The 13,265-nt window shown below is 43.2% G+C and overlaps 1 protein-coding gene across 1 annotated transcript in view; it reads right to left on the bottom strand.

Annotated features, from left to right (window-relative positions):
- MYZAP (myocardial zonula adherens protein) overlaps positions 1-13,265 on the bottom strand; it is a 96,846-nt gene that overhangs the window by 64,314 nt on the left and 19,267 nt on the right. The window contains exons 3-4 of the mRNA XM_012801794.2: positions 5,223-5,378; positions 1,900-1,992 (exon numbers count right to left, since the gene is read on the bottom strand). Of these exons, the coding sequence (XP_012657248.1) occupies positions 1,900-1,992; positions 5,223-5,378 (249 nt within the window). The remainder of the gene's footprint in view (positions 1-1,899; positions 1,993-5,222; positions 5,379-13,265) is intronic.

Here is a 13,265-nt window from a genome sequence, read left to right as displayed (position 1 = left end):
AAAAAAAAAAAAAAAAGAACTTCATCATACGTTATTTTTCATATGTGAGAGTCAGTAGAACAATTCTTAGGAACAGAATTGCTGGGCCAAAGGCATCTGCCATTTTGATAGATAGTACCAAGTTGCTCTCCCTAAGAGAATACAAAATTGCATTCCCATCAGCAACCTTCCTGCTTACCCACAGCTCTGTTGACAATGTCTTGCCCCACTCATACAGTCTGGCCAGTCTCATGAGTAAAAATTAAATCTCAGGATGGTTTTGATCTAGGTTTCTTTTCCTGTGAGTGAGGTTAAAGTTTTGTCAAATATTTAAAAGCTCTCCATCTTTCCTTCATGATAAATTACCTGTTACAAATCTTTCACCTGTTTTTATGAGTTGTGGGATTTTTCTTGAGTCAATGGAGCTCTTTAAATATTCAGAAAATTAGCCTGCTATCTATGATAAAAAGGTAAAATCATCTTTCCCATTCTGTCCTTTGACTCTGAGCTGGGTACTTTTACCAGCTCAACTAAAGTTTTTCATTTTAAGGTAGTCAAAGTTATCAACCTTTTCTTTCACGGTTTTAGGACTTTATGTCATAATAAGAAAAGGCCTTGCCACCCCAAAGGTATAAATGAATTCACGTTTTGTACTAACACTTTTAAGTTCTTTTTTTTTTTGAGACAGAGCCTCACGCTGTCCCCCTGGGCAGAGTGCCATGGCATTACAGCTCACAGCAACTTCCAACTCCTGGGCTCAAGCGAGTCTCCTACCTCCACCTCCCAAGTAGCTGGGACCACAGGCGCCCACCACAACGCCTGGCTATTTTTTGGTTGCAGCCATCATTGTTGTTTGGCGGGTCCGGGCTGGGGATTCAAACCCACCACCTTAGGTATACATGGCTGGCGCCTTAGCCGGTTGAGCTATAGGCGCCAAGCCTTAAGTTCTACTTTTAGGATTTAAATCTTTGTTCCATTTGGAGTTGGTCCTGGTATAAGATGGTCTCAACAGCATGCAAGTTATGCCCATAGGATACACTGATAAGTCCTCTTTCCTCCTTCAATTGAAATGCTATATTTATCATATACTAGGGTAATACATTTTGGGACTTTTTTTCACTGATATTTTAATCTCTGAGGCCTCTTCAGTTTAACATTGATAGGGCTAGTCCTTCTCAATGGTTTTCCCCAGAATTTTCCCAACTCTTCGTATTTATTTTCTATACAACCTAAGAATCACCTAGTCCATTTGTAAAAAACAAAATAAAAACCAAATGTTATTGGTATTGTTGGTATTTTTATTGAATCACATAAATGTGTGCATTAACCCAGATAATACTGACATCCTACGTCGACTCCTCCTCTCTAAACACATGATGTGTCTTTCCATTTGTTAAAGTTTTTAGATATTTAATATTTTCTGTTGCTATTTTTCTCTTAGCTTTTTTTTCAATCTATTGAAATCTCTCTGTATTAATTTTATGCCCTGCTGTCTTACAGAATTCTTTCATTGTTTATAGTAGTTTTTTTCATCAATTCACTTGGCCTTTCTTGTTATATAATCACATAGTTTGTAAATAGTGATAGTTTTACATCTACCTGTCCTCTTTTTAAACCTTTAAATTTATTTCCCTTGTTTAATTCCATTGGCTAGCATCTCAGGTACAACAAATAATAGCAGTGATATCTATCTTCCTAGTCTTGTTCCTGACCTTGGTGGGAATGGTTCAAATGTAAATATTATTATTCTTGCCACAAAAATTGTCCTTTAAATAATAAATTTCACTATGTGACCAAATTCCCTCAGTTCATTAAAATATGATTCCATTTATTTGTAACATTATATACTCATTATATACCCCAGAAAGTTCTGACCTGTACCACACCTCCATCTTACCACGTCACTGAATATTAACTTACCGACAGTTCCTTGGTGAGTTCTCGAATCTTCTGTCTCATCTCATCATAGTCTCCATACATTCGCTTCCTCACTTTTTCCAAAGTGGCTCTCACCTGCAGCCCACAAAGATGCTGGTTAGAGATTAAGCTATAACATTGTCATGCAAGATTTTTAAAACTTTTAAGAAACCCTAAGAAGAGGGGTTTCCCACAAAGAAAAAAAAAATCCTAAGAACAGGACATTCAGGAAAGTAAGGAAGAACACCCCTGACATCTAGTAAGAAACCAAGGGAATTATCCAAACAATAATTTATATATTGATGGGTTGAGGGCTGGTAGTTGGTGGGACCACACCTATGGTCCATCTTACAAGGGTACATGTGAAACCTACTAAATGTAGAATATAAATGTCTTAACACAATAACTAAGAAAATGCCATGAAGGCTATGTTAACCAGTTTGATGAAAATATTTCAAATTGTATATAAAACCAGCACACTGTGCCCCATGACTACATTAATGTACACAGCGATGATTTAATTTTAAAAAAGCTAAAAAAATAAATAATTTATATATACATACACATATGATTATAATATCAATAAATATTAATTATCCAAATAATAAACTCTGAAGAAAAAAAGGTTTGTTGAAACTCACCTATCACTCTCACCCCGTATTTGGGCAAGATTTGTTTCTTTCCTATTACACATTTTCACAAGTACAAAATTTTTAACAAGTCAACCCTGCAAACACACATAAAAGGACCAAAAAACCAAAACGTGACCTTTCATTTTCCCTACTTCTGCCAAACAGCAATTAAATATCTGGAATGTAAGGTAGGAAAATGTGAGTTTTAGAGAGCCCATAAATGTGAAAGTCAGTTCCTCAATAATCACCAGTAATGTACAAGGCACTCGATGTAACAACAAAAAACCCCACTGTTCACACAAACACCGTTCAAGTTTCTTTATAGTACCACTGTTAGAGGAATTACAAGGCCTTGAAAACTTTAAAAATAAAACAAAAGTCCATAGAAACTCTCCCTGTCTCCTCCCTTCTTCTGTGTCGCTAGGATGGACAAAACGCTCAGGAATCCTTAAACAGGACAGGAAGTCTCAAGGGAGTTTTCTCCAAGTACCATCCAGAATTTCTGTTTTAGGAAGGGATTAAGGGCAGCAGTTTGCTTAGAATGCAAGAGTTTAGGGAACAGTGTTAAGAGTATAATTTTGGGCAGCAGCGCCTGTGGCTCAAAGAAGTAGGGCACCAGCCCCATACGCTGGAGGTGGAGGGTTCAAACCTAGCCTCGGCCAAAAACTGCAAAAAAAAAAAAAAAAGAGTACAATTTTGAAGATGTATTTGCATAGCAAGCATATTGTTTTAAATTAAACTACATGTTTATTAGGGGTGACTGAATATTGGTGGAGATTTGGGGGAAAGGGGCAGTCAAGACCCTAAGCCTTCCACTAAGCCTTCCCCAGATGAATTCTAATAATAGAGGCTACTTTCTTGCCATTAACTACAAACACTTTGGAAAAATGAGGCCAAAACCATGACTTTCATTCCAGGCCATCAGGATGGCTTTTATTTGTGGCTCTGAGTTGGCACTTTGCCACTCCCTGGTGGGGAACAGGTAGCATACTGAGCTGGGTGTCACTCCCACCAACAAACATGGCTGGAAGCCAATAGGGTCAGAGGGACACTCCCAAGGGAGAGAGGGCAAACAAACCTATAAACATACAGGAATGACCAGGCCAGGGAGAGATTCGAAAACAGCTCTAGAAGAAGGGACCTAGAAATTAATTTTAAATCACAGATCATGGCAGAGGTTGGTAATTCCAGGTTAGAGCCAGCCCTGTGACTTTGGCTTGTGTCATCCACAGCTCAGACCAGCCTCAACCTGCCATCTTTATCTTAGGCAATTTGTGACTCTGTACCCTACTTGGAAAGAAGGTTTACCTTCAAAGCAATACTATGCTGTTTGGAGCATTTAAATGAGGAAAATTTAAATATCTCCTTGAGAAAAATACGGGAAATTTAGAATGCCTGAGCTATTCTTAATAGGAAAATCAGGAACGAAACACTTCAAATGGTATTATCTTTGGGAGGCAGGATAACTCGGGATTTGAGGCTGGAGTGTGTCACACACATTTTGTGTGTGTGTATATGTAACTTCATAACCTTTCTGGCTTTTCCTTATATTTTCTACTTAATTATTACTGTTCTACTACTTATTACTATTCTCTAAATTCAGTAAAGAAATGTTTCTTTTAAAATTTCATACAAAGGCTGAGACAGAGTGGCTTTGCATCTTATCCACAAGCCCACAGAAAAAAAAAGGCGTTCACAGCACTGAGGTTTTGACCTGAGGGGTTAAGTCCAGTCCCTGCAATCTAAACCTACACAGGGGCCAAGTGACACGCTGGGCCAAACATAAGCCAGACCCTGAAGCAAGGTCTGTGCACTCACAGGCCCGCCCCTGAGGCAGTTTGGGTCCTTCTTCATTGACTTTCATATTTTCAAAATTTTCTCAGAAGAACATGAAATTAAAAAAAATATTGAATACAAAGAAATGGCACTGATGGCCTTGGCTGAATGACACCATTGCGGCTGTCTGCACAGCATTTGCTCCAGCCCGAGTGACAGCCCTGTACCAGCCAGAGTTTCCTGCCTCTCTTGCCAGGGATGGGCTCAGACTGGGCAAGTGACCCAGTCCTGCCCAACTAGACAGAAGGGTAATCTAATGGGTGTGCAGTGTGAGCCTCTAACAGGTATCCAGAGGTGGGGAGCCTCTCTTCTTCCTCCAGACACTGTCATGTTTTCAGATGACCCCTTGAGCCTGAGGCTACAGGAAGAGGGAGAAATGAAAACGCAGAGAACTAGAGTCCAGGTGGGCCCCGCCTGGCGCCCACTCACCTCTAAACTTATCCCTATGGGAGATGAATTTCCTCTTTGAGTTGGCTTTTCTGTTATTTGCAATCAAAAGCATCCAAATGTATACAGTTGTCCAAATTTATACATTAGATGTATTCAGTGTAATAAGCGAAACCCCCTAAGAGCCTCCGTACTGCACATGGAAGAAGGAAGCCATCTGGTCTCCCGCGTATACCTGCTCAGTAACATCTATCCCACAGAAGATCGACCTACCCTACCTTGCAGAATTACATCTCTACTTTCTATTATAACTTCACTATGGACATACATAGAAACATTTCTACCTAAAATGGCAACACAAAGACTTCTTTCAAATGCCGTATTATCCTGACATCAATTCTTCCAACACCATCTTTTGATGTGCTGCAAGTAAAATATAAACCAGAAAAAATAGACCCATAAACAGCTCACGTCTTTGATGTAGTTCATCTCTTCTTTCAGCTGACTGGTGGACCACCCATACACCACCATTTCCTTGTGCTGGTTTTGATCTGATCTTCGCACCACACCATAAACAACACCCTGAGGAAGTTTCCTGGTAGCTTCTCCCTTGCTTAGGTCAGCAGGCTAAAAGAAAGAAAAGAGGGGAAAAAAATAATGACTCTTGAGTCCTCATGAAAACAGTTGTCATAATGGGTTCTCACTGTATGATTATGCAGGTCGTGCCCAGCACCAGGTGCCTGGCAGTGGGGACAGAGAGGAGCAGAAATCCAGCTTAGTCTCAGCTCCCCAAGTCACACCTGACCTGGGCTGGGGCTTGCATTTACCCTGGAGGAAGAGCACCGTGGGTTAATTTCTATAAGGCCCTGTCCACTGACCTCGTAGGGCATCTGCACAGCCCCACCTTCCCACAGGGGGCGCTCATTCCTAATTCCCACAAAGGTGCCTGATGGACTTCCATTATCTCTGATAAGGAGAGCAAGGGTTTGAAATCTGCTGCTCTTATCAATGCCACCTTTCACCTTGAACCAGTTCCTCTGTGTGGCTTCAAACTCATCACTGAACACATGGCTTGAAATGCATAAGGTGGAAGTTGGCTATCACCTGGCAGCTAAGCTGTCCTCTGAGGGTAGGACAGCTGGCCCAGGGGTCAAGTTCTGAGAAAAAGAAGTAGGCTTGTACAAAACCTGTTGTGACCATTTATGACATTATTCTGTAAAGCCAGGCAGAATCCCTCTGCTCCTGCTGGCTGACCCTTCATCCCTTCAGTTAAAGCTTTGGTCATTGTTCAATGCAAATACCTTTGAGGAAGGTAACATGTTCAAGTCTTGATGCCCCTCTATTTCTTGAGCACATTTTATAAACCAGTCGTGTTCCTAAGCACATTTAATGTTCACAGCCACTCTGTGATGTAGCAATTGTCCTCTCCACTCACAGCTGAGAAACTGAAGGTGGGAGAGATTAAGCCACTTGCTCACAGTCACACATTTGGACTCAAGCCTGGTTGTGTGGTTCTGTCTGACAGTGAGTCTTCCTCCCATGCTGAGGTCAGATGCAGGGGTGAGAGCAGGGCCTTCACCACATGGAGGGAACAGAGGCAAGGGAAAAAACAACACCAAGAACTGAGATTTCACCGGCAAACCGGCCTTCTCCCAGCTTTCCCTGGGGCTGACCCTGAACCTCAACAATGCCACAGCACAGAAGTCCCAGCTTCATAATCGTTACTGCTCTCCAGCTAACGTTTCAGCCACATTTGCATCCATTCTTTCCCAGTGTTTATCAAAATTTATTGACGCACAAAACAGTAATTTGTATTCAAAATCACTCATTATGACAGAACAGCAAGTACTTTATGACCTCATTCATTCAGGTTTGTAAAATCAAAGAAAAGTCTAGAAAGATACAGGATCCATTATTAACAGTAGACCCCTCTAAGGAAGGGCAGCGGGTTGATACAGGGTGCTGAGATTGGGATGACTTTCACGTTGGTCTTTATGCCCTTTTTTGTACTGCTTTTGTTTTGTTTTGCTTTGTTTTATAATGGGAGCTTTTTAAAGAGAAAAAGAAGTATCCATTGCCTCTCACCCTTCTGCACATGCTTGAGCAAAGATGGACTGCAAGGGCTGCGGCCCTTTGTATGTGTACTTGTTTCTGGTAAACGCTCCCACCTGAGTCCCTCACACCTGGGCTTCACAGGCACTGACTCAACTTGTGACATTCGTGTGCACGTTTGGGAAACTGAGCTGTTAATGATTTGTAATGGAGTGACGAGCTGGCATTAAGGTATCCCTAATTCACTAGAAATACAACTAGGAAGAGGAAACTCTAACGAAACTACTCACATACCAGAAAACAAAAGCATGTTCTTTCAGGCACGGACTCCACCCAGTTCCTGAAAAACAAGCCGATGAAATGCATTTCTGCAAAGCAAAAGACTCAGGAAAACTCAGGTGGCTGGAAGATCACTGCTCCTGACCCAGACAGGATGATGAGGGCCACAGACAGGCAGGAAAACACAAACGACACCAAGGACAAAGGTCTGTGGAACACAGCCTGCAAGGTTGTGCAGGGCACAAAGGCTACCCACATGTAAGGGCATCTAAGAGACACTCAGCGAAAAAATAATACATTTCATAGCACTGATTTTTGTTTTAAGAGTGTTTATGGGCTCGGCGCCTGTGGCTCAAGTGGCTAAGGCGCCAGCCACATACACCTAAGGTGGCGGGTTCGAATCCCCAGCCCGGGCCCACCAAACAACAATGATGGCTCCAACCAAAAAATGGCCAGGCGTTGTGGCGGGCGCCTGTGGTCCCAGCTACTTGGGAGGCGGAGGCAGGAGACTCGCTTGAGCCCAGGAGTTGGAGGTTGCTGTGAGCGTGATGCCATGGCACTCTACCCAGGGGGACAGCTTGAGGCTCCGTCAAAAAAAAAAAGAGCGTTTATGTTTATGTGTGTAAAACCTCCAAAAGGATAGAATCCAAATTTTTCATCACAGTTTCCTCACTAAAATGGGATTTTACTTTTTCCTTGATGCTCTTCTGTACCCTTTGAATTATCATTTTTGGCAATTCTTTTTTAAAAAGCATTATGTTTGAATTGATCGTCTTTATAAGTGTCCAGGTCTAAAGAATAGGCCCCAGGGAAGGGCACAGTCCCAGGACTCTGCTCAGGAGCAAGGCGGTGGCTGGGCCACTCCTGGAGGAGAGGACTCCTGAAGCAGCCTGGGAGCTACTGGGCCACGACACCGTCACAATGAGAGAGAAGGAAAAGGGATTTGTGCAGCAATTTTATAGTATATTACTTTCTTTAATCTTCACAATAACCCTTCTGTGTAAATGTACTAGCGCTGTCAAGTGAGAGCCTGAAAGTGCTTTCTAAATGTCTCTCCAAATAGCAGCTCTGCAATACTTCCAGAACAGCTGTCAGGAGCAGAACTGGACTTCGCATTTCCATGGCATCTCAGAGTCTCAAAGGGTGGGGAAGCTGAGGCTGGCCCTCAGGTCCTGGGCCAATTGGAAGAGGCAGGCCCAGAATGGGGGACTTTTCTCTACTTCCCCACACCAACCCTGCCTCTTTGCCTCCCTTCTGTTCTTTTAGGGGCCAACCTGAACACCCTAAGAACCCTCCAGAACACCTTCCTTGACCCTCCAGCCCGGGCCTGTATCCTTGGTCTATTCTCACCTTTCTCCACAACACTCAGCCAAGACACCAAATGACCACTGGTGTCCTTACATAGGTGAGGCCTCCTTCCCTATCACCTGTGAGTTCAGTAGGTCGAGGCCCTTCTTTCTCTTCTTTTCCACAATAACTACCACCATCTAACAGCAACTGACACACAAGTTTTTCAACAAATATTTGCTGAATGAACAGGGAGCTTTAAAAGTTGAAAGAGGTTCTAGGGAATTCCACAGACCTCATAAATAGGGTCCAGCTGAAGGGAGCCCCCTTGGTTCCTCTCAGATGGTAGAGCAGAGATGTTCAGCCCAATTCACAACAGGTATACCCAGAAAAGTGGCTAAGGAGCAGAGACTACTATTGGTTTAACAAATGTTGGTATGCTTTTGGTGAAGACTAGAAAACACAGGGGGAAAAAAAGCCGATATGGGGCGGCGCCTATGGCTCAAAGGAGTAGGGTGCCAGCCCATATGCCGGAGGTGGTGGGTTCAAACCCAGCCCCAGGCAAAAAACTCAAAAAAAAAAAAAAAAAAAAGCCGATATGTTGGGCAAGGTATTTGTATCTAAATTTTTCTCTTCTCATATCCTTACAGTATCTTTCTACAAGATAAATTTTAATTATTTTAGGCATGTTAGTAGCATTGTGATACTATTGGGAAACAGTCTTTATCTGCTAGAGAAACATGCTGAAATATTTATGACATCTATTTATTTCTTTGTCCAGGGTGGAGGAAATGGACGGGCGTGTAGACCAAGCAGGACTGGCCATGGGCTGAGGGCTTGTGGAGCTGGAGGGAAGGGTCAGTGGCTCATTGTCTCCTTTTGTATTATGTTCAAAACTAGCCAAAATTAAGATTTGTTTAACTTATGATGTTGGTTGGTATTAAAATATAAATTTTTTTTTAAATGTAGAGCAAACCTATTGAAAGCCTCCTGGGCATGAAGCAATATTAGGCAAAATTATTTTGAAAACAAAAGCCCTAAAAAATGCACAGAATAAAAAAATATATATTACTAAAGAAGGAAAAAGGAAACAGCCAACTAAAAGGGCATAGTCCCTACGTGGAATGCAGCCGCCATTAGCAACAGGTATAACCAGTAACACGGAATCTCCAAATTGAGCTATTCCTTGGCATAATAGCTTAAAATTTACCTACAGGATTGTACTATGGCTGTTTCCTGTAAAGATGCATTTAGCAGCAAGTGCGATAGAAAGAAAGACTAGAAAAGCAACCTAGCCTAAATTCCTACACTAAGGGATTTACTGCCCACTGGAGAGTTTGGTTATCAAGGCCAGTGATAATATTCAAATCCTACATCCAAATGTATGATCTTACAACGCAGCCAGCTCCACCAAGACAGGAACTGCATCTCCCACACTCACTCCCACACCCTGGTATCCAGCATACAGAGATGTTCCAACCCTACATTTTGAAGGAAAAAAGACAGAATATTTGGAGTATGTGGCCATCCTAGACACAGAGGATCAACCTGTGCAATGGAAGAAATTCTTTGGTCAAAATCCTTTGGTCTCTGGAGATAAGTAACAGCAGAAACACAGCTCCACATAAATCAGAACAGACGGTGGCAGACTGCCACAGCCAACTCCGGCCACAGATGCTAGGACAGGAGGCTGATCACAGGTCCGACTGCCAACATGACTTAGAAGGACCCTAAAATGACTCAAAGGACTTGCAAAATAGAAACCCAGTTATTTCCAAACCTTCTTGCTTTGGACCTCTTCTCTCCAGCCAGAGGGCAGCAGCCAGCTAGGGACTGGGGAGCACAGAGCCTTAGGCCCCCTGTCCATCCTGCAGCCAGAGGCCAGAACTGTCAGGAATGTGCTCTGGCCTGTCTGACCTGCATGTTCATCTTAGCAAATTATTTGTCCCAGGTCATTATTTTGACATTGTTTTGCCTTCTTGTGACAAAAAAATGAACATTACAGCTGAGCTCCTGGGGCCTTCCCACAGCCTGGGAAAGAAATAGGGAGGAGGTGGGCAGCCTTTTATTATCAGAGAAATCAAAACCTTTGGCTTATTAAAAATATTTAACCACACACAGTGGCCTGAGCCTGTCATTCCAGCTACTCTGGAAGCCAAGGCAGGAGGATCACTGGAGCCCAGGAGCTCAAGTCTACTTTTAAGCTATGACAGAGTCTGCGAATAGACACTTCCCTCCAGTCAGGGTGACACAGCAAGACCAGGCCTCTTAAAAAAAATTAATTTGTTACTTCCAATTATCTGACAGACTGAATAGTATCTACTTCCTAAATAACTAATGCTCAGAAAAAAAATCACTTAGAATGCTTAGGATGACGCCAAGTACTGTGGCTCACACCTGTAACACCAGCACTCTGGGAGGCCAAGGTGGGAGGATTGCTTGAGATTAGGAGTTTGAGACCAGCCTCAGCAAGATCGAGACCTCATCTTTACTAAAAATAGAAAAACTAGCAGGGCGTGTAGCGGGCACCTGTAGTCCCAGCTACTTCAGAGGCTGAGGCAAGAGGATCGCTCATTTAAACCGAGGAGTTTGAGGTTGCTGTGAGCTATGACATCATATCACTCTACCAGGGCAGGGCACGAGTGAGACTGTCTCAAAAGAAGAAAAAGAATGCTTAAGATGAGAAGGAGATGAAAGACCTTCAGCCAAAAATAAGTTTCCGAAAGAATGGCAGCTGTAATGACAGCATCGTGACAGGAGATAACTTCCTCAAGATAGTACTTTACAGCTTCTGTGCAGACAGCAGCTGTGTAGGGCCAACAAGGCCAGGAAAAAGGCAGAGAATACATGGGAGGGAAAAAATCAGGAACGGCTTTCCTAGAACCCAGGGGTATAGCACACACTTTAGGTAACCTTGACTGATAAAATGTAAATCTCCTAAACAGACTTCCTCTGGTAGGAGAAGCCTGCAAGTTGCTGTTCCCATGGCAACCTGGGCAGACCACCCTGAGGCGGAATTGCCAATCTACCATCTACTACACTGGTTCTCAACCTGTGGGTGATGACCCCTTTGTAACAATGAAAATACATCGCGGCATTGAGAAAGTTAAGAACCACTGATCTACTACGGTAGCTGTGTGCCCTGTGCAAAGTTGTATTCTGTACTTCGCTTCTGTTCAGGGTCCCAAACAGAAAAATGAGGATACTGTCACCAATTTCAGGGTACAGTCTAAGGAGTACATGGAATAATATACATAGAGTGTTTAGTGTGCTGATGGCCAACTGGTAGATAGATATGTGGTTTCTGGTATCAGTGTTGTGGTTTCTTTATACTTCTGAGCATCTGGGTTCCAACTAAATGCTACATGTCCATCTGGATGATTCTGTGCGTCTGTCCACCCCTCTTTCCTTATGTCCTTTTGCTGTTCTCATTATAGTCATCAAATTCACTTTGACAGTGAAATGCCCCCCTCGCACCTGACCATGGTTTCTGTTCTTAGGAACAGAAGCAACAGTCTCAGAAGGCACAGCCAGTGGGTTTATATACAATAGCCCCAACCAGCTGATAAGGCTGTAGGGCAGAGGGGTGAGGGCGGCTGGGGGCAGCCAACAGAGCCCCGGCCTTAACTTTAAGCCACAGACACTACCCCTTGTGTCCCAATGGCACTTCCACACATAGCAGTTTGAGCTGAGTTCCACAGCTAAAGACATGTTCAGAAAAACACTGGCTCAAGGCTAACATTTCCATCTGCTCCAAGAGGAAACTGAGGCTCCTCGAGATGACCCCACTGCCCTTGACGACTGCAGTAGTTGATGAGGGAGTTGGGACTAGATGCCCAGGCCTCTCCTGGTCCTCCCAGGGCTGTCCTCTCTGAGAGGCACACAGAGTCCCTGCACACTGTCACAAAGGGCAGTTGGGCTCCTGGCTGAAGCTCTGAATCATGGCAGCATACTCCCCCACCTGGCAACAGCCCTCGATGTTGTATAAACAGTCGCACCAGGGACTTGGACTTACTCATCCAGGGCTTTTAAAGGAAAGGGGACTTTAAAACCTCCTGGCAAGGGTTTCCTCCTTTTCAACATTTTATTGGGCTATGAAAGTCCCTGCCTTCACATCCACACACACATATCTGCTCTCTCTCTCAGTCAGGGTTCCCAAAGGTCTAGAGGGCAATAACTTAAAAAAAAACTGGTCACTAAAGCACACTTCAAAGCTGGAATGCTAATTGCTATGTAAAATATTATCTGCTTCAAACTATTTTTTGATTTGCAAAGGACTTTACCAACACTAAGACTCAGAACCAGCTCCCTAAAATTCAACATGATAAATACATGTGAGACCCTAATTCAACATGATAAATCTGTAATAACTGGTACAAGCTCTCGTGTTTCTATGTGTTTGCACACACATGTGTGTGTGCACGCACCTGCATATGCTCCTAAGAATACATTGCATATGGATTTGGACAGGACTATGGATACACACATTCACAGAGTTCTTTGAAAGCAATAGTTATAGGCTTGGCACCCATAGCTCAGTGAGTATGGCCCCAGCCACATACACCGAGGCTGGTGGGCTCAGAGTGGCCTGAGCCTGCTAAAACAACAATGACAACTGCAACCAAAAAATAATCAGGCACCGTGGCAGGCACCTGTAGTCTCAGCTACTTGGGAGGCTGAGGCAAGAGAATTGCTTAAGCCCAAGAGTTCGAGGTTGCTATGAGCTGTGATGCCATGGCACTCTACCGAGGGCAACATAGTAAGACTGTCTTGAAAGAAAAGAAAACAATAGTTATTTAATTTCTTTTTTTTTTTTTTTTTTTGCAGTTTTTGGCCAGGCCAGCATATAGGACCGGTGCCCTACTTCTTTGAGCCACAGGAGCTGCCCTTAACTGC

Source organism: Otolemur garnettii, unplaced genomic scaffold (genome assembly GCF_000181295.1).
Source record: "Otolemur garnettii isolate 467f Iridium unplaced genomic scaffold, OtoGar3 scaffold00011, whole genome shotgun sequence".
In the NCBI taxonomy this organism is placed as follows: domain Eukaryota; kingdom Metazoa; phylum Chordata; class Mammalia; order Primates; family Galagidae; genus Otolemur; species Otolemur garnettii.
Note: the sequence above shows the minus strand (reverse complement) of the source record. Positions and strands in the feature narration are given on the sequence as shown.